Below are 22,365 nucleotides of genomic sequence, written 5' to 3'. Positions count from 1 at the left end.
TTGCCGATTTTTTAGTTTCCTGACGGATGCTTTTGGGATTAAACTCGAAATCTAATGTTAGCGAAGAAGTGGGTAGCGATTTAAAGCATAATTCTCTCAAATCTTGTCTCTTTCTTGTGTTGGGCGAGAAATCTGGCACTCAAAAGATCATGATCGCTCCTGAAAGAAGCAGAAATAATTTGAAGAATATTCCGAAATGCTCTGCTGCTACTGTCAAAAAAAACCTAGAGGAAGTTGATTAGAAAGATCAGTGGTGTTAATATTAGGTCATACAAGGTAAACAAATGAGTATCATTCCAACATTCGGATGAACAGACTGGATATAGAACCTTACATGTCATAGTCTAGATTTCATTCAAACTTATTGTGCACATCAAATTTCACTATGTTTACTACAACAAGCTATCAAAATGCACACAGTGTTTGATAGAAACAAGTGAGTTGAGAGGCATAGTCTCTAATTAGATAAGGATTGTAGAGCTATTCAAATAGAGTCCTAGTTTAGGATAAGAACAATTTTATTTATATACACTATTCATAGGTATGGATTTGGTAGTCACAAATGAATTAATGAAGTTGGAGGGACACTCTAACTATTTGATATGGAGTTGCAAGGTTAAGATGAACTTGATGCAAGAGGATCTATGGAAATACATAGAATCAACAAAAAGGGCTTCAAGCTTAACAACATTTAATAGAAGAGTTTCTCAAATAAGAATCTAAACAACCATCATAGTAGAAGCAAGCATTGTTGTGCCATAGTTTCTTACAAACACACAAGCATAATGTATTAGAATTGGACAAATCATAACATCTATGCTATGTGATTTAATTCTTTCCAATGTCTTACATATCACAAAATCGAAAGGCCTTTGGTTACAATTATAATAACTATATGATATCAAAAACAATTTATGATGACTATCTTTGAAGGAAAAACTCTTCTCATTACAACTAGCAAAAAAGAAGTCAATTAAAATTTACCTTTATAAAATCAACAACTTATTAAATCAATTAGCAAGTTTTGCCATACTTATAACTGACAAATATTTAATCAATCTTACCTTGTAAAGTTTTCAAAAGTCTTGGTCGACCTTCAGACAAATTCAAAGAAGTAAACATCAACCAACTTTTATAAACTTGAAGGTTTATTAATATGAGAAGAAACAACCAAGGCTATTAAAAAAAAATTGGAAAGAAGCAAAAGAAGTTTTGTACATAAGGATTATGTCACGAACAAAGAAATACAGACTCGAGATCTAACAAGAAGTTCAAGAAGAGCTGGCAAGAATTAGATTAATCAGATGAGAACAACACCAGAGACGTGAGCTAGAGCTCCAAGAGATGTGTTGTCAAGACTAAAGAACTCTTCAGCCTCAATTCCAATATATACTTCTATTTAGGAAGCTTCTCAAGCAACTTCTACCAACTAGGAAGCTTCTAGAAGGTTCTAGAGACTTGCTTCTAGAAGGTTCTAGAAACTTATCTCTAGAAGGTTCTAAGGACTATGTCCCTAATATCTTCTGCCAACTAAGAAGCTTCTAGAAGGTTCCAGAGACTTGCTTCTAGAAGGTTCTAGAAACTTGTCTCTAGAAGTTTCTAAGGATTATGTTCCTAACATCACCCCCTCCTTTAGCTTCGAGGTCTCTGAGAAGCAATGTTGTTGATCAGTACCAACGCAAGAAAATGAAGATCTGTCACATAACGTCTGCTATGAACTCCAATTGTTGTTCACGAGGCAAGTGGTTCATCGGCCCTTGAAGCCAACGGTAGTGGCCGACTCCTTCAACTTTTGACCAAGCATGAACTTTCGTGTCCTCATTATGAAATTGTCCTGCAAACACGCCTTCTGGCTGACCATCGTAAGCAGGCTCGGACTCAAATACAATCACCAGTGATCGATTACTTGATATCGTCTATCGTCGTCGTAGTATAGGCAGTTCTTCATCTCGGGGTCACCTTCGTGAGCTAGTCGGTTGAGATAATCTGACTGGCATAGTATCTATCTCTTGGCTATCCATATCAGAAGACCAAACTATGGCTACTGAAAAAATTCTATTTTATCTTGGAAAAAATAACTACATCAACTACGAATTTTGGTGGTGCTCTTTCCCTTTCTTATATTCTTGGGTGAGCAAGCTTCAGAAGGAAGCTATTGTCAATTTGGCTTCGGTTTATGAGGATGTTGTTGATGAAACTCCTGTACCTTTTGCGGCACATTGGCGAGATTTTTAGTTGGCCCCAACGTTCGCTCATTAATGTCGTAGCCGCACCAATAAACAAGATACTCCAACTTGCCCCACCTTCGCAGTGAATCCAGTACCTTTTCAACCTCGTATTCCTCATGGTTCTCGATCTCAATACTAAGTGGCAGACATTATACTCTTCTAGGAAAAGATGACTCTCGATAAGGCTCTAATAGAGAAATATGAAAGACTGGATGAACCTTCATAGAAGCCAGTAATTCCAGACAGTACGCCATTGGATTGATTTGCTTCTCGATGATAAATGGTTCCAATCTTCGATAGTCCAACTTATCACATGGTCGCTTAGTCTTGATATTCTGTTGAAGAAGCCATGCTTTATCTCCAATTTTGAAAGTAGGTGCTTGATTCCGAAATCTATCTGCAGACGCCTTGTAGGATTCTTGAGCGGATTGTAATTGAAGCTTCAACGTATTTTGAAGCTCTGATAGTTGTTTCGCAAATCCTTCAGTTGCTGGATTGTTATTTGTTGACGGACTCAATAAATCAAGCTTCGGATGATATCCATAGTTGAAAAAGAATGGTGTGTATTGAGTCGATGCATGGAGGGTGTTGTTATATACAAACTCGGCTAATGGTAGATATGTCGTCCAATTGTCTTGCTGATAGTTGATGCTGCATCGTAAGTATTGTTCCAAGACTTAGTTCACCCGTTCCGTTTGGCCGTCAGTTTGAGGATGAAGAGCCGAAGAAAGCTTGATATCCACCTTCAGTATCTCAAAGAGAGATCTCCAAAACTTTGATATGAACTGGGTTCCTCGATCTGATACAATATCATCTGGTAGTCCATGATATCGATACACATTATTGAGAAAGAGCCTTACTGTGACTTCACTAGATGATGTCTTCTTGCAAGGAATAAAGTGTGCCATCTTTGTAAGCCAATCTACCATGACCAAGATGCTGTCAAATGAGTTCGATGATGGAAGGTCCTTGATGAAGTCCATGGAAACTGAAGACCATGGTCGACGTGGAATCGACAATGGTTGTAGGAGTCCATAAGGGCGATGCCGAGGATTCTTGGATCTTGAACAGATGTTGCAGGAGAGGACAAAATCTTTCACATCCTTCCACATTTAGGGCCACTAAAAATGTCGAGAAATAAGCTCCAAGGTCTTGTTGAATCCAAAATGTCCCGCAGGTGGAAAATCGTGGCGAGATTGAAGAACTCAGAGTCGTGCTGGTCCTTTTGGAATATACAACCGCTCTTCAAAGTATAAAAGATCTCTCTCCACCTTAAATTTGTCGTCATTGGCACGCTGCTTGATATCAATGGCTACTGAATCTTTAATGGTCGCGACACGTACCTGATTCAAGAAGTCAGCATCAATTGGCACAATAGTAGCGCAAAGCTAAAATTGCTCTGGCTTCAATAACGTCATACATTGTTGATCAAACGCTGCTTCTCCAACCTTTGGTACGAGATACGATCTCTTCGATAAGGCATCAGATAGTCCTTGCTGCTTTCCAAGTCGATAAGTGATAACAAAATTGAACCTAGATAGCAACATACTCCACCAAGCTTGACGTTGATTTAAAACTTGAGCTGACATAAAATACTCCAAATTCTTGTGATCTATGTATATGATCAGTAGGTGTGCAACTCCTTCAAGAAAATGAAGCCATTCTTGAAAAGAATCCACTATAGCAAGAAGTTCCTTATCGTGGATCTCATAATTAATTTTAGCAGTAGAGAACTTTCGAGAATAGAATGCAATTGGATGGAGCTTCTTGTCTTCTCCCATTTGTGAAAGTATAGCTCCCAAAGCAAAATCCGAAGCATCAGTTTCTAAATAAAAGGCCTTTGTAAAGTCTGCGTGTACCAAGATTGGAGCCATAGTAAATGCGATTTTTAGGTCTTGAAATGCCTTCTCTGCTACAGGTCCCCATTTCAGCTTATCCTTGCATGTCAACCGAGTGAAAGGAGCAGCAACTTGAGAGTAATTCTTGATGAAGATCCAATAGAAGTTAGCAAAGCCAAGAAAGTATTGTACGTCTCTCACCGTCTTCGGAACCTCCCAGGACACGATTGCTTCCACCTTCTTGGGGTCCATCTTTAAGCCTTCCGTAGTCGCAATGAATCCCAAAAACTCCATCTCTATTTGGTGAAATAAATACTTCTCCAACTTGGCATATAGTCCTCGCTTGCATAGTTTTTTCAAGACCAAACGAACGTGCTTTTTATGCTCTTCCTCATTTTTGGAGAATATCAAAATATCATCCAAATAGATGACAAAAAAATCGTCAAGGTACTCTCGGAAAATATCATTCATCATATGTTGAAAGACTACTGGAGCATTGGTAAGACCAAAGGGCATGACATTATACTCAAAGTGGCCATACCTTGTACGGAACGCGGTCTTCCACTCATCTCCTTCCTTGATTCGTACGAGGTTGTAAGCTCTCCTTAGATCAATTTTTGTAAAAATCCTTGCACGTCCAAGTTGTTCAAAGAGACCAAAAATCAAGGGTAACGGGTAAAGATTCTTCTTTGTTACCTTATTGAGGCCTCGATAGTCCACGCACATCCGCAATGAGCCATCTTTCTTCTTCACAAATAAGATGGGTGCTCCAGCCGATGATTTTGAATGAGGGATGAAGTTCTTGGCTAGATTCTCGTCGATGTACTTTCGCAACTCCGCCAACTATGTCTGCGATAGATTGTAGATTAGGCCAAAAGGCGGTTGTGCTCCTTCTTGTAAGTCTATGGTACAATCATATGGTCTGTATTCCGGTAGCATGTCGGCATTTTTCTTTTGAAACACATCTTTAAAATCCTTATATTACTCCGATATACTTGTTGTTGAGATCTTCTCCCCGGTAGTTGGAGCCACATAAAGGACAAACGGTGTGCCTTCCTTTGACGATCTTATAAACGCTCTTGCTCCAATAAATAAGGATTTCTCTGTTCGGGGTTTTCTACTAGGCTTGCTCTTGGATGGTTTTGTGGGAAAAGTCATCTTCCGCAACTTCCAATCTATGGATGGGTTATGCTTTTCCAATCAGGAAAGACCATGAATAACAGGATTTGATGGAGTTCTAATAATATTGAAAATAATATGACTACTATGGCCCTTAAACGTCACTTCTATAGGTTTTGATTCATGGGTGACACTACTAGATAATAAAGGTCGCCCATCTAAGACCTCAACGTGAACAGGTTTGGATTTTTGTACTAAAGGGATCTTATGATACTTTGCAAATTCTTCGTCTAAAAAACAAGCAGATGCTCTTGTATCTAATAATGCTAAGATTCTCAGTTTCTGAGGGCCAATAAGTAAAGGGATTGTAAAACAAAGGGTAGGTTGAGCGGAAAGAAAGGAACCTAGTTGTTGTTGCGATATTTCACTATCCAGCCGCCCAGTTCCTATTGTGGCTGGGCATCCTCGTTTTCTTGAATAAACGTGCTCCTAGTCTTGACAATATGTCAATTTTGCTTCTTGGGGCAGTTTCTAACTTTGTGGCCTTCTTCACCGCAATACAAGCATAGACCTTCCTCCATACGCCGCTTTTTTTATTCTACAGTAAGGGATTTGAGACGTATCGCATCAATTTGCATGTCTTCTACTTGTGAATATGAATTCATGCTGCTTGACAACATAGTTGGGGCGTGGCGAACCGTATTTTGTCTTGAACGTTGGTCTTGGCGGCGTTGGAATAGGCGGTTATCGCACTTCATGTCAGGGACAAGAACTCGATGAAAGCTAAAGAGTAAGTGAGACTTTTCTCAAAAAGAAATAAGACAAAATAGAAATATGTATATTAAGAAAGAAACTGGAATGGCTATTGCCAAAATACAAGAAAACTAGAGACCCTTGAAACTAGACTAGAAGCAAGAAAGGAGTTGACAAGAGTGAAGAGGGCTTCACTCTTGCCTCTATATATACTATCTAACTAGAAGCCACGTGGCGATGTTCTATAAGACCTCCAATATATGTTGACTTTCTAGGCCACATGCCTTTGCTTGCAAGGCAAGTTTTCTATGGATGGACCACGTAGTTAGCTTGTTCTTTAAGCTTCCAACATGCGTGGCACATGGCTAACTTGTTGACCAAGTTTCTAACCTAAAAGTCAACTATAGACTCCTATAAAATCAAAGCAGCGTCTATGAAGCTTCTAAGAAGCTTCTCTAGAAGATATTACACAATTAACCTACTTTTACATACTTTTATCTATTCATATAGGTAATTATATGTATGTCCGTGACATTACCCCCCCTTCTAGGGACGAGTTCCACGAGGAGCGGTGATTATATATTGAGAAAATCTAATATGCGGCGAATTGTATTTGCTACATACTCTGATCTTTGTTCTCTTCGAAGATAGTTGATGGGTCCTCTTAGCCATCGATAGTGTCCCATTCCAGGGCGAAAAGACCACCCTGTTATTTGATCACTATTGAGGCCTTCATAACTTCCTTCAAATAATACATTTGAAACACCATCAGGAGTCGTTCCTATCTCCAATAATATCACCAAACATCGAGAATCTCTTCCAAGGTCGTGATACCAAACGCGTTGTATCTCACCATCTATTCGAGGAAGAACATGTCGTTCTTGAGGGTCTTCATTTCGGTTGCGTCGTCTTGAAGGTTGTGACAATCGCAATGTCTCATCCGGTAAGTCAGCAAACGAAGGTTCTTGAGTTGAATCCGCTGGTTGTTGGCTCTCCATCTAATTAGCGTCACAAAATGCAAAGAAGTTACAAACAAGGATAGGAAATTGAATGTTATCTTGCCTCAATCTTGTCTCTTTTATAAGAGAGGTTTTCATCTTGGTTTTGATGGATGTCGTTGATGAAAAACTTTGACTTTAGCTGATGCATTTGCTAGATTCCTGGATGGCTCCCATGTGCGCTCACTAATATCATATCCGCACCAATGAACAAGATATTCCAGCTTATTTCGGCGCCGCCTTGAGTCTAATATCTCTTCCACCTCAAATTCTTCATTATTATCTACTTCTATAGGAGGCGGTGGCATTTGTCTTCTTCTTTGTATATCCACTGTCTTATATGGTTCAAGGAGAGACACGTGGAATACAGGATGGATCTTCATTGACTCCGGTAGATGTAACCGATATGCAACTGGGTTGATCTGTTCAGAAACAGAAAAGGGGCCAAGCCTACGATAGTCCAACTTGTCACAAGGTCGAGTAGTCTTGATATTGCGACGAAGTAGCCATACCTTATCACCCACGTTGAGTTGTGGTTGCTCTTTACGATATACATCTGCATTTATCTTTTGTCGTTCTTGAGCTTTCTTCAACTGCGCCTTCATTATTGCATGTAACTCTGACAACCGATTTGCCATATCTTCTGCTGCAGGATTATCAACTTTTGAAAAATCAAAAGTATCAAGTCGTGGATGATAGCCATAATTGGCAAAGAAAGGTGTTTGTTGCGTGGAGGAATGTACCGTATTATTATAAGCAAACTCTGCCAATGGCAAAAGGTTTGTCCAATCATCTTGTTGGTAATTGATGGTACACCTTAAATACTGTTCCAAGACTTGGTTTACGCGCTCTGTTTGTCCATCAGTTTGAGGATGGAAAGCTGAAGATAGCTTTATGTCCACTTTTAAAATCTTGAAAAGAGTCCTCCAGAATCTCGACACAAATTGAGTTCCCCTATCCGATATGATATCTTTAGGTAATCCATGATAGCGATAGATATTATCAATGAAAAGCTTAGCTGTTTCTTCACCTGTGATAGATTTTGTACATGGCATAAAATGTGCCATCTTGGTGAAACGATCTACTATCACAAATATAGAATCATAAGATCTTGAGTTTGGAAGATCTGTGATGAAATCCATAGAAACAGAAGACCATGGTTGTTCTGGTATAGGTAATGGCTGAAGAAGTCCGTAAGGTCGATGTCGAGGAATTTTTGATCTTGAACAAATATCACATGATTGTACAAAGTCTTTGACTGACTTCCACATTTGTGGCCACCAAAAATCTCTTGATATGAGTTCCAGAGTCTTATTATATCCAAAGTGCCCTGCTGCTGGAAAGTCATGACGTGCTTGAAGAACACGCAAACGTGCTTTTCCTTCTGGAACATATAGGCGTCCTTCAAAATATAATAGATTATTCTTGAACTCGAACTTAAAAGAATCATGAGACTTGGAAGAATTATTCTCGATATCATGAACAAGAGGGTCTGAGGACATACTGGACTGGATTTGCTTGAGAAAAGTTGAATCAACAGTCAATGTTGATTTCATTGCTCGGAGATGAAATTGCTCCGGTTTCAAGAGGACCGTTCTTTGTTGCTCAAAAGCTGCATCTCCTTCTTTTGGTGCAAAATAAGAACGTCTAGACAGGGCATCGGATAAACCTTGTTGTTTTCCTGGCCGATAAGTGATAATGAAGTCGAATCTTGACAAAGACATACTCCAACGAGCTTGACGACGATTCAACACGCGTGCTGACATGAAATACTCGAGGTTCTTGTGATCTGTATACACAGTGACTGGACTAGAAGCACCTTCTAGATAATGACGCCATTCTTGAAAGGAATCCACGATTGCAAGAAGTTCTTTATCGTGGATCTCATAATTGATCTCGGCTGCTGAGAATTTTCTTGAATGAAAAGCTATCGGATGAAGTTTGTCATCTGTTCCCATTTGTGATAAAACTGCACCCAAGGCAAAATCCGATGCGTCTGTTTCCATAAAAAATGCCTTGGAAAAATCAACACGATATAAGACTGGTGCAGAGACAAACGATGTCTTCAAGGCTTCAAATGCTGCTTCCGCTTCTTGATTCCATTGGAATTTATCTTTACTAGTCAAGCGTGTAAGTGGAGCTGCAACTCGTGAGAAGTCTTTGATGAAGATCCAATAGTAATTGGCAAATCCCAAGAAACATTGGACATCTCTCACAGTCTTTGGAATCTTCCAATCCATGATTGTTTGGACTTTCTTAGAATCCATCATAAGACCATCATTTGAAATGATGTATCCTAAAAAGTCAACTTGAGTAGTGTGAAATACACACTTTTCCATCTTGGCGTACAATCCTGCATCTCTGAGTTTTTGTAATACTTGACGAACATGTATTTCATGTTCTTCAACATTCTTAGAATAAATCAGGATATCGTCTAGGTAGCAGACGACAAAATTGTCTAAGAATTCACGAAATACATCATTCATGAGATGTTGAAAAGCAGCTGGTGCATTCGTGAGTCCAAAAGGCATGACATTATATTCAAAATGCTCGTACCTGGTTCGAAACGCAGTCTTCCATTCATCTCCTTCTTTGATCCGTACTAGATTATATGCTCCTCTTAGATCTATTTTTGTATAGATCTTAGCTTGATTTAACTGGTCAAGGAGTCCTGATATCAAAGGTAATGGATACCTGTTCTTGATAGTGATCTTGTTGAGTCCTCGATAGTCAACACACATTCGTAAAGATCCATCTTTTTTCTTTACGAATAAAATTGGAGCTCCTGCTGGAGATTTTGAATGGCGTATGAAATTCTTCGCTAAATTCTCGTCAATATATGTCTTGAGTTCAGCCAACTCATCTTGCGATAAACTGTAAATTGGTCCAAATGGTGGCTGAGTTCTTTCCTTGAGATCGATTGAACAATCGTATGGGTGATGCTCAGGAAGAATATCTGCATTTTTTTTCTCAAAAACGTCTTGATAATCCTGATATTGACTTGGAATGCCACTTGAAGTCTTTACGCTTTCAGAAATAGGTGCAACATAAATAGCAAAAGTTGATCCTTCTTTTGCTGCGTGTATAAATGCTTTTCCACCTATAGGTGTGAGTTTTACTATACTAGACTCATGGTTTTTTACTTGGTTAATAGAACTGTTACTAATGCTCTGAGGAAAATCAAGTTTACGAGAAATCCAATCTATTCGAGGATTATACTTTTCTAACCATGATAAGCCTAAAATTACTGGATTAGAGGGAGATCTAATTATATTAAAAATTACGCAACTACTATGACCATTTATTACTACATCTACAGGAAGTGTTTCGTGAGTTACATCTCCAAAAGACAACGGACGACCATCTATGACTTCTACGTGTACAGGTTTAGTTTTTTGTATTAATGATATTCTATGACATCTAGCAAATTCTTCATCTAAAAAACAAGATGAGGCTCCTGAATCTACCAAGGCAGAGGCTTTGTAATTATTAGGTCCTAAACGCACATCTATTATAAAACAAGGAGATGGTTTTGAGGAGAGGATAGGACCTTTATTAGAAGTTGTACAAGATTCCAGCCACACGGTCCCTATTGTAGCTGGACGTATTCGTTTTCCAACATATTGTCTTCTTTGACAGCCGTACTCCTCATTTTGTAGTTACGTCGCTTCTTTGGACAATGTTGAGCAGTGTGCTTAGGTTCTCCACAATATAAGCACAATCCTTCTTGTCGACGACGAGACTTTTTTTGCTCAGTAAGAAGTTTGAAACGTACCGCATCAATTTGCATATCCTCTACTTCCGAAGGTATGTGTTGAGGAGACGTCGGTGTTGCCATTGAATTGTAGTAACGTTGAGGCCCACTTGTGCGACTCTCGGATCAAAATTCAAAAAGTCGATTGTTGCACTTCACAACAAAGTCAATTGCTTGACTCAATGTTTGAGGATCAGGTAAATTAAGCATCAATTTCTTTACCTCATATTGTAATCCGTAGAGAAATTGACTCACAAGTGCGGCATCATCCGACTTGATATCAGTTGCAAGTTGTCGAAATTGCGAAGCATATAATGTTACTGATCGATTGCCTTGTCGCAAAATACGGATCTTGTTGGTTGCAACACGAATTGCATCATGTTCTCCAAACATGGATCGAAACTCCGCCAAAAAAGCCTCCAGATTATCCAATATTGGATCTCGTCGTTCAAGAAAAGATGAAAACCATGACAATGCTGAACCTGAAAGAAGTGTACCAATGAATCTTACTTGTGACCCTGGAGTTGGATAGCTCTGGGATTGAAGTTCAATCACTAGTTGGACCTGATTGATGAATCCTCGAAACTTGGATCTGGTACCATCAAACTTCTCGGGCAAGGCAACTCTCGGTTCTCTAACACTCGAAGGGTGTTCCATTCTGGGAGAAGGGACATGGTTTGGTGCAGATGTTGAAGCAGCCCCAATCATCTCTATATCTTCACTTCCTACCATTCTTGTTGCTTCTTGTGGTGGTAAATTGAGTTGATGCATCGCAAGCATTAACTCCCTCAATTGTTCTTGCATCTGTGCCATTGCACTCTTCATTTCAACAAGCTCTGCCATAGTAGCACTTAGAAAAGAGAAGATGTCTAACAACGCTCAAAACAAATAGAAGAGAGGAATTGATAACAAAGAAAATACTAAGAACAATATCAGTTTAAAAGAGGGTAATCCGCAACTTCTAATGCGCTTATGTCTTATCAAGAAAAAGGGGTAATCCACTCTTAATCAAGAAAAGACAAAGCTCTGATATTGTAAGTGTACTCTTGTCAATCTGTCAGGGACAAGAACTCGATGAAAGCTAAAGAGTAAGTGAGAATTTTCTCAAAAAGAAATAGGACAAAATAGAAATATGTATATTAAGAAAGAAACTGGAATGGCTATTGCCAAAATACAAGAAAACTAGAGACCCTTGAAACTAGACTAGAAGCAAGAAAGGAGTTGACAAGAGTGAAGAGGGCTTCACTCTTGCCTCTATATATACTATCTAACTAGAAGCCACGTGGCGATGTTCTATAAGACCTCCAATATATGTTGACTTTCTAGGCCACATGCCTTTGCTTGCAAGGCAAGTTTTCTATGGATGGACCACGTAGTTAGCTTGTTCTTTAAGCTTCCAACATGCGTGGCACATGGCTAACTTGTTGACCAAGTTTCTAACCTAAAAGTCAACTATAGACTCCTATAAAGTCAAAGCAGCGTCTATGAAGCTTCTAAGAAGCTTCTCTAGAAGATATTACACAATTAACCTACTTTTACATACTTTTATCTATTCATATAGGTAATTATATGTATGTCCGTGACATTAACCTACTTTTACATACTTTTATCTATTCATATAGGTAATTATATGTATGTCCGTGACACTTCACAACTTGGCTAATAGCTTCGTTGAGCGTTTGTGGATCAGAAAGAGTTAACAGCAAATCCTTCACATCGTCCTTTAAACTCCAATAGAATTGACTCATCAACGCTTCTTTGTCCCAATTGATATCACATGCTAATTGCCTAAAATCCGATGCATAGACTGATATAGAGCACATCCTTTGTGGTAGTGACCAGATCTTTGTTGTAGCCCATCAAACCTTGTCGTGTTCACCAAATGCTTCCACAAACGCCTCCAAAAAGGTTTCAAAGTTGTTTAGTATGGACAATCGTTTCTCAAACAAAGGAGCAAACTATGATAGAGCTTGTCCTATAAGTAAGGTTCCAACAAGCCCAACATGTGACTCCTCCGTTAGATAGTGTTCGGGCTGTAAAACTGTTATCAACCTGATTTGGTTGACGAATCCTCAAAACTTAGAATGCGTACCATCAAACTTGTCTGGAAGGCTAACTCGAAGCTCCTTATGTTGTAGAACTAGAAGTGCTTGTCAAACTTGAGGCAAAGTTGCTTCTCCAAGTGCAGAAGTTTGAGCCTTGTGCAACCTAGATTGTGCCATCCCAGATGCTCCATCATTATGAAGCCTTGCCATGACTCCTTGAATCTCTGCAGTTCTTTGCGATAATGTAGCGAGGACATTCGTGATAGCATTAAACTTAGACACCGAACTTTTTGTCATACTAATGTCTTGGCTCCCGGCCATTCTAAGAGAAGGACAGAAATGACTCTACAAAAAGATAATATTGGTTTAGAGGAGGGTACTCCGCAACCTCTAAAATGTCTTAAGAGCTTCAAGAAAAGGGATAATCCACTCTCTCCAAGAAGAATAAGACTCCAATATTGTAACAAAAGAAGTATCAGTTTAGAGGAGGGTAATCTGCAACCTCTAAAATGCTAGTACACTTCCAAGCAGAGGGGTAATCTACACTCTAACAAAGAAGAAACTAGCTCTGATATCTGAGGTGAGTGCAGTCTCGACAAACTGTCACGGACACAAAAATACAGACTCGAGATCTAACAAGTAGTTCAAGAAGAACTGGCAAGAATTAGATTAATCAGATGAGAACAACACCAGAGAGGTGAGCTAGAGCTCCAAGAGATGTATTGTCAAGACTAAAGAACTCTTCAGCCTCAATTCCAATATATAATTCTATTTAGGAAGCTTCTCAAGCAACTTCTACCAACTAAGAAGCTTCTAGAAGGTTCCAGAGACTTGCTTCTAGAAGGTTCTAGAAACTTATCTCTAGAAGGTTCTAAGGACTATGTCCCTAATATCTTCTGCCAACTAAGAAGCTTCTAGAAGGTTCCAGAGACTTGCTTCTAGAAGGTTCTAGAAACTTGTCTCTAGAAGGTTCTAAGGATTATGTCCCTAACAGATTAACAATTGAGGAACAAATTTTACTAGAAAAAATGATTATTGTAGTAGAAGCTTTAGTAAACAAAGCTTTAGAAGACAATTAAACTTTTAAACCACTCTTAAGTTGATATGTCAAAAATTTAGCTCTACAAAAGTCATAAATTTGGCCATATGCACATTGTAAGATAATTGAAATAAAAGAAAAAATTAAAGACATGTAAGTTTAATTGGTCAAATTAAAAGGCAAACAAGCCTCGACTCTAATATATACTAGGTCCTAGAAAGCTTCTTAAGAAGTTTTTATGAGGCTTGAAAACAAAGCAAGCTTAAGATCCTTCTTAGGCAACTTCTTAAATCATCTAAAGTCTCCTAGAATCTTCTTTGATCTCCTATGACCTTCTAGAACTTTCTTAGAAGCTACTGGAATCTTCAAGAACCTTCTAGGATCTACAAGAACCTTCTTAGAACCTCCTAGAACCTTCTCTTTTTCAATTGTATGTTTGTGACATACATCACATGGACATAAGAACAATATTTTTGAATAGTTGTTTTTAAAAAGATGTACATATATACCAATCTTGAAGCTTTATTTCTCTAAGAGAATAACATTTGGTTTGTAAACTTTAGAAAAATTTATACGATCTAAATGAATCAATTCAAACATAGTATAAAACAATAGATAAAATTCTATAAAACAAAAGAATGAATTTTAGCAACTATGATGCTAATATGTACTACATGGATCAAAATTGAGAGATCTTTGTCTTAATGCTTTATGTCAATGATTTATTTGTCACTGGCAGTAGTGAAAATTAATCATGTGGTTCAAATCTTTCTTGCATAATACCTTCAATATGATTGTCTTTAGGGAAATAAAAAGATATCTTAGTATAAATTTCATCCGAACTCTACACGGTAGATTTTTCTATCAAAAAAATAGTCCTCGTGTGAAAATACAAAAATACATTAAATTATTTTAAAGTTTTTACCAACACTGTATCACAATGCATTGTAATAACCAAGGCTCCATCAAATTGGTATAAAATCTTGTTTTTCATGCAAGCGTCAAATATGTAGAAATACATTATTATGTTATCTTAGAGTAAGTTTTAAAAGAAAAAATTATACTTCAATATATTGCTACAAATGCCCAATCAACAAATATATGTACAAAACTGTAAAGAAGAATCAAGCATCCAAACTCACTAAGATGCTTTAAACATCCAAAGTCTTAACAATATAAACAAAACCTATATACAAAAATAAATTAAAAATAAAAAAACTCACTTTTAACAAATATTGATATCTACACTTTAGGAAAAAAAAACAGTATTAAATAAACCTATTGCCAATAATTGTTAAAATTTATGAATCTACATATTGGACCTTTTCAAAAGTGTAATAATAATGGAACAAAAATTCGAAGGCACAAAGGGTATTGTCTACCACCAACGACAATGTTAAAAAGACATGGACTTTTGTAGAATAACTCAATTCATGCATGGATTGTTACCAAAGAGCTTATTGGAATCAAAATTTGAAATTAAAATGAAGGAGTTAAAAACACATCCACAGTTCAGGAACGTCCGGGACATCTATGTCTCTCTAATGGTTACAAAAACATTGGATGTATTTTTGAAGTGATTTAATTTGATTTTTAAAATTTTAAAATTTTAAAAACTGTTTCATTGTTTATGTTGAGTTGAATTGATGTGCGGTTATTCATCTCGATCTTGCAATGGAACTCCTACACAAACCAGCTCTTTCTCACTCTCCCTATGCTCATTTTTAAAATTTAAAATAATTGCACAGATGATGGATTTCATTGGAAGCTTAAAAGAAATGGGAAAGGAATCCAGTAAAGAAAAACACTTGCTCCATCGTCTTTATTTCTATGCAGAAAGTATGAAAGAAGGAAAGAAAGAAGTGGATGAATGTATCAGAAGCATAAAAGGATGGATGGGTGTGTGGATGGATGAATCAGAAGCAGTGCGCGACGCGGCACCTTCCGCCGCGGCGGAGGCGGCCCTCGCAGGCGAGGAGGTCGAGCCAGCCATCGGGATACTCGTCAGCCTCGGTCTCCACCTCCTCCCGCACCCGATGCCGCTTCATGTGCCGTAGGTACCGACAATGCAACCCCGCCGGATGCTCGTCTTCCAGCAGCGCCTCAGCAATTCGCTTGTCCATCGTCGCCTTGTCCCCCCCCTCCTTACTGCCGCCGCTCTCTGCCGTGGCCTCCACGATCTCCTCCACGCGACGACGTGCCAGTCGCACGCGAAACACCGCCAGGCTGAACGTCGACTGCCCACTTCCCATGAATGACACCGCACGCGAGCATAGCTCTTGCTCCACTAGTGCAATCTGTGCGCCGTTCAGGTCCTGCACGGGTTTCAACCCACACGATATGAGAACCAACATAGAGCTGTTACTTGATGAGAGGAATGCTAGTTTGTTTCGTGATTGTGAGCTGGGGTACATTGGCTTCGATCTGCGTTGGATCGGTGCCCGTTTGTTGTCTTCCTGCCCTTGGTGGATAGGAGAATTGAAAACTGATGGTTGACTCTTTCTGGAAAGCTTTGGCTGCGGGTGGTGATGGGACCTGTTGTGGTTGCGTACCTGGTTGACCTTGCCCAATGTTTTTACTGGGTCGAAGTAAGTGCCGTCGGCGAAATTGGGCAACTCAGTTAATTTCCAAAGCCCAACTACCGTGAGCCCACGCTTCCGAAGAGATTCGACAATCTCTGTCAAAAGAGAGATGCTGTGGTGCCCGCGCATCCATCCATCTGTCGCAAGGTAGATGGTGTTGACGCTGTGGTTTGATGCACGCTCTTCAATTGCTTCTATGATATCCTTTTGATGCAATATGACACCTCGGAAATGGCCATCCCTGTTACACGGAGTCTCTGCTGCCTTGATCCACTCTTTGGCTTCAGGATGCAGGCCGGAATTGATCACTGAACCATCGTCGCAGCGCACAAAGCAGAGTCCGACATGATGGGCCGCGCATTCCGACTCCTCAAACCTCCAGTGAACTGCAGATTGTCAGAGCATGTAGATCAGGTCACCGCTCAACCTTTGCGGCTACGGAATCTTCCTATCCAATGTTGAGAATATCAGTTCGCCGGATTGTATTACGGATATGTAGTTAGGTAAATACCTGCCAAGTACCTAGTGCCATTACCAAGAGCATACTGCTGTAGCATATCGGCAATTTTTTTAATTCGAGGAGCTGGCCGTAAGAACGCTGAGACGGCTAAAAATGCACCCCTCCACCTCAATCCTGGAAACAAGCCCATGATACCGACACATCGTTCATTGCGGTTGCCCAGAGAGGCGAAGATGTCTTGTGGTTTAGTCCACTTTACATAGTCCCAGTTCAGGTTCAACGCTTCCTGCATCCCGCCAAAGGAAATTGTCCAGTATTGTCAAGACCACAAAATTGCGCAATTACGTTAGCTACACGTGACCCTCATGATTGCACTTGCAAAGCTCCGGAAAGAACTTAGAGTTGATCGTATCAGAAAATGAAAAAAAGGAAAGGATGGGAGAAGAGTAATGTCGAAGTGACGCACGTTGTTATTGGGGTATCTCTTCCAGCTTGGCATGCGCGCTTCTCGAGAGTTTTTCAACATGATCTTGAGATTCATGGTGTCGTCGCATTCTTTCAAGCAATGCATTAAGCTTGCAACTTGTGTGAATCTTGAGAGTGAGGATACTTCGTATCGATCTTCCCACGCCAATCCCGATGTTACTCGCCCTGTGCATTACAGGGGCAAAAACAGCGATCTCAAACTCGGCGTGATACGATCTGGTTGAACGACCGAGACAGCGGCTACTCGATTAAGCTACATGACCTTCAACTAAAAATCAACTAAAAATCTAATCGGTTAATACAGAATAAACCCTTTCTCGCCTCCGATCCATTATTCACCAATATTTTGGCATCGTCATGTAAAACAATCTGTCAACTTCGAAACAGCACGATTATGAACAATTTCAGCTCACTTCATACTTTCCAGAGAAGATGCAAGATTATTTTAGGCACAGAAAATAGCGAGGTGATACTCATCGATTCTTCAATAGATTACCTGTGTGCCTCGATGGTCCGGGGAAGAAAGGGCTAAGGCACAACGTCCGGTTGAGCGATCGGGCAATGACAGCGGCCGAAAGGTATTCCATAAATTGATTACCCGCTCCTACTTGCCAACTCAAGATTGGAACAAGGAACTTCTCTCGGGTATCCACCTGAAAACAAAACACCATCACTTTGAGTACATTTACATCAAAGTTCAGTGCAAGTGCACCTGACTTCGTGTCTGCAAAAGATCGTCAAAATTCCCCTCTCCTCAAATTGCACGAGATGATTCGGACACTTGCCGAATAATATCTGAATCAGGATTTGGGTACAAGGGCTTACAGACACCAAGGCGGGTGATGGCATCAGTATTGCATCCGATACAGCAGTATTTTCGTATCTTGCAGGTGAAATCTCCGAGTCAAGTGTGTTCAGTAAATGCATATTCTCATTCTGGGGAGAGCTTGAGGGTGAGTTTTGCTCGATTGTAGAAGACTCTAATGATTCAGAAACTCCCAGCTCCGATGTATGCTCTCTGCTTTGCAGGAATTCAACATCCTGATCGCTAGGACCTATAGGTGAAGATGCTAAGGTTGGATCATCATCGTTGGGTGCCTGGAAGCTCAAACCTACTGGCAATTCAGACGCATCGAGATCGCCAGAGAAGGATTGGGAGAGGGTTGCGGTGTCTGTGGTAATGTTCGTTGTGTAAGGGTAAACATCAGCTAGCACGATGCCGAAGTAGTCAACCCAAGTCCTCTTCGACATTACTTGTAAGCTAACAGTAGTTAGCAACATCACAAGGCCGAAACAGATACATACCACCTGAATTGAAACGGACATGCGATTTGAAAAACGCAATTTCGAAAGCATGCCCATTTTCTACGAATTATAGAAGTCTCCTACGCGCATCTCTCAAATCTGCATGCAGCCTCCCCCTTCTATTTGAATCACCATTCTGAACAGTTTCTAGTGGAGTACTGAGGTGTTGTTGATTAACGCGTAATCAAACACTTCTTGAGCTCCGCAATTGTTCGTCTAGCAGAATTGACGAGAGGTTTTGCATAATATCGAAGGAGATTGGAGAAGTTCGATTGAGCAGCGACGAAGAAATCCTTGGCACAGCCGTTTCTACTCTGTCGGTTATGAGATGATCATGAAGCCTTAATATATACGAGCCGCCTTTCAAAATTTATCTTGAATATTTTGCAGACCTTCGTGTGCGTGCGCAGACCACACGGATCGGCTCTACGTTACACTTATCGCGACACAAGTGCTGCTACCCCCACTTCCATCACAAATCAATTCTCATCCTTGTGCTACCAAGAGCACAGAATTAGGCGGAGAAATTATTGTGGTTACTGGCCGTATGCAGAAACCTCGCGACTAGTGGAACAATTCAAAAATCTCAAGCTACCTTCTGATTCAACTCCCATGGGACGCTGGCCTCTGATTCCCTGCCATTTCTATCTCTGCGAATTCCAAGGACGCAACCTTTTCCATGTGAGCATCCCGAACTAGCAACACGAATTATGCTCAGTGAAAGCCACCTTCCGATCATAGTCACAAACTCTTTCCAAAACCGTCAACCAAGTTTCACGAACGACGCTCTGGTTTCAAAACCATGAGCTAATTCCACACCTCACGCTCAGCACTGTGGCTAATTCTTCTGCGGCTACCACCATCTATTGGGCATCGTGAGCTTGTCATCAGTAGAGCGTCAGCTACACCTCAAAGGACGATTTAGCCACCACAGATCGAGCTTTCCGCTGGATTTTCCCCAATTGGCAACTACTTTTGTGCTTTGCTCGAATTTTTTTTCTACGATTGTTAATGCCGTGTTGCATCCTCTCTCTGACTGGAACCGCACAAGACATGGCATGCCATAAGCAAAAGGAGATTCGAAGATTTTCACATGACACGCGTCCTAAGTTCCATAGCTTATATTTCGTTTCTAATCGATTGGAAAATGTCCTCAACAGCCCCCAAGTTTTAGCACCACGTATTCAAGCCTTGAAAGCCTAGTCCACGCATGGTGTAGCTCCTCACTTTCCTCCGGGCGTCAACACTTCTGCTTCGATCTAATCGACACAAACCATTTATTCATCATTTTTATTGCCTATTTGGTCTGTTGCTACCCATACCACCTACAAAAAAGTTAAAATAGAAAAACAGAAAAAAGAAAAAAAGGTCACTCTTTCTTTGCCAAACCAAAACATGGTCTAGAACGGATCCGAATCTTTTACAAAGCCAGGTTACAAGTTGACAATTTTTTATTAATTTTCCTTCTGAATCCATGCAGAGTGTTTTTTTTTGAAGCTGTATCCACTCAAGACGGATCATGAGAATTGAACAGTATCAAAGTCCGATTATGCATGTGTCTCCGGAGAGAAATTTGAAGAAGCATCAGCGAAGATCTCCTATTTCATGGCCAGTCGGAAGCGTAATGTTCTCCCTCCGCTCACAGTCCCTGCAAGTCCTTCAGCGTAGAGTTTGATGAATTGTTCATCACGACAGTTTTAAAACTGCATCGGTAAATTTGGCAATCCATCCGGTTCCCGGACATTCAGCAGAGGAGGCCAGGACTGGTGTCAACGTGTGGCCACCTGCCAGAGGATTCTTGTCAACGTGGATGAATCTCTCAAGAATTTAGGGGAACCTTCAAACCCCAAAATACAGGCTCAACCCCTCAAATGCAGACAAAATCGAGAGAGAAAGCCACGGCGCCCTTACCCTTTACTCCGCACAGATTTCCAATATCGAAACCCACAAGTATTGTACTAAAAAGCAAACTAATGGGCTACGTCGTTCTTCGGTAGAGCGCTGGTATTTGCGCAATACTTGGCGAAGTCGTCCACACCACGCTCGATTCCTTTACAAAATTAATATTGTCTGTAATTATGGACAAATTGAGGCTCATCTTGGATAGCTCGACGTCGGAATCTCAAAACGAATCATTGTTGTTCTGAGATCTATACACAGAGCGTAGAAAATGAAAAGTGATGGGTCATCGCACAGCTTAACATATGTATATATCTATATATATATACTAACAACAGAAACACATTTCTCCAGTGGATAAACAATAACTTGGTGGTGGTTGACATGCCGGGCAACGCAATGGGCAGCTTTTGGAAAGGCGTGATTTCTTGGTCGCCGTGGACTTTGACAGGTGGAGAGGCGCAAGTAGCCACACATGTTAGCACAAGTGGAAATCTTCAAACCCTAAAAAACTTCAAACCCTAAGCAACCAAAATTGTTATTTTTCCCTTGTTACATTGCAGTGGAGCTCCATGCCCCTGCTCTCTTCGTCGTCGTCGTCGTCTTCTTCTTCTTCTTCGCTTTCTTCATTGCCTTCTTCGTCTTCCTTGTCGTCTTGGGGTCAATGACATGAAAGCCGCTTTCAAAACCCTTTCAGCTTTTCCACGGTACAGCATTGACAAAGAAGTGAGCCCCACAACACACGCACTCACACAAAAGAATCGCTGGATTCTGCTTCATCGGTGCATCCTGCCGGTGCCTGTAGTTTTCATGACGCACTGTTGGGTTGTGGGATTTGTAGGGTTGTGTTGTGGAGGGAGGAGCCCAAACAACCAGTCAAACAAAAGGAGCAAGTGGGGCGATAGAGTGATAGGTCTTGTTGTCGTTCTTATTTTGACTTTGAAGTTTTGAATGTGTGTCAACTCTCTTTTGGAAATCATTACATCTTCTTTCACTTTAAAAGACCAATGGAAGATGGCTCTTATTGAACATAAAAGTCCATAAGAATGAAGGGTTCTTTATATATATATAAAGCCTACTCTGAAAAGCTATAGATTAGAAGCCTTATTAAATTCTCTTGCTTGATGAAATAACTAATAAATAAATAAATAAATAAATATTCTTTTAGAAATCTACTTTAGATACAATACAGGTTGTGCCAATTTCATTAAATAGACCAAGTTATTTTTTATTTATTATAAATAAAAATATATCAAATTATATCTTTATTTTAAAAAATTAAGAAATATAAATAAGTTAATTTAGTATTATTAATGGTTATTTTTAGTAATTTTAATACAAATTTTTTATTTTTTCTAAAAACTACTACTTCAAATTAGTCTTATAAGTATTCTAAAAACAACACTATCCATGCCATGGGAAAAAAAAAAAAAAAAAAAAAAAAAAAAACCAATAATTGTCTACTATGTCATTTATCTCTAAAGCCTTAGATGTACCTATTAATATAGTTCTTGCTTCTTTCTAATTGTCATAGAACACTAAGTGTCATATTAATTGTTGCAATATTTACAACACATACAATTTTATTGATAATTCTTTTTATTTTGCAAGGACTTTGTTACTTGGACTATTGGAACAACAAACAAGCACAAGACAAAGCTCTATAAAGTATCAAGAACTAGTAATATTCACACCAATTAACAATAATGAACTTTGTAAATTGTACATGCTTGAAATACATAGCCTCTAGCTCAATACTACTCTATTACAAGTTGATTATGTCCACTACCAACATATGCTCTACAATGGTTTAGGATTGCATAATGTGTTGACTAATCCATTTTTAAGTAGTCTATCTT

At 39.6% G+C, this 22,365-nt stretch overlaps 1 protein-coding gene across 1 annotated transcript; it reads right to left on the bottom strand.

The window, feature by feature from the left end:
* Positions 1 to 15,564: 15,564 nt before the first annotated feature.
* Positions 15,565 to 19,616, bottom strand: LOC112279396 (uncharacterized). The gene is made up of 6 exons (XM_024513788.3): positions 18,128 to 19,616; positions 17,799 to 17,955; positions 17,283 to 17,467; positions 16,868 to 17,102; positions 16,327 to 16,742; positions 15,565 to 16,089 (listed from the first exon to the last, which is right to left on the bottom strand). The coding sequence occupies exons 1-6, from the start codon at positions 18,662 to 18,664 to the stop codon at positions 15,691 to 15,693; spliced, it is 1,929 nt and encodes a 642-aa protein (XP_024369556.1). The 5' UTR covers positions 18,665 to 19,616; the 3' UTR covers positions 15,565 to 15,690.
* Positions 19,617 to 22,365: the final 2,749 nt, after the last annotated feature.

This window comes from Physcomitrium patens, chromosome 3 (assembly GCF_059467195.1).
Source record: "Physcomitrium patens ecotype Gransden chromosome 3, ASM5946719v1, whole genome shotgun sequence".
NCBI lineage: Eukaryota > Viridiplantae > Streptophyta > Bryopsida > Funariales > Funariaceae > Physcomitrium > Physcomitrium patens.
The sequence above is the reverse complement of the archived record's forward strand: the minus strand, read 5'-3'. Positions and strand labels throughout refer to the sequence as shown.

Excerpts from the sequence above, each read along its gene's own strand:
- LOC112279396 (XM_024513788.3), bottom strand. The coding sequence starts at position 18,664 with ATGGGCATGCTTTCGAAATTGCGTTTTTCAAATCGCATGTCCGTTTCA. Across the intron at positions 16,743-16,867 it reads TGGCACTAGGTACTTGGCAG|TTCACTGGAGGTTTGAGGAG; the intron begins GTATTTACCTAA and ends GACAATCTGCAG. Across the intron at positions 16,090-16,326 it reads CATTGGGCAAGGTCAACCAG|GACCTGAACGGCGCACAGAT; the intron begins GTACGCAACCAC and ends AAACCCGTGCAG.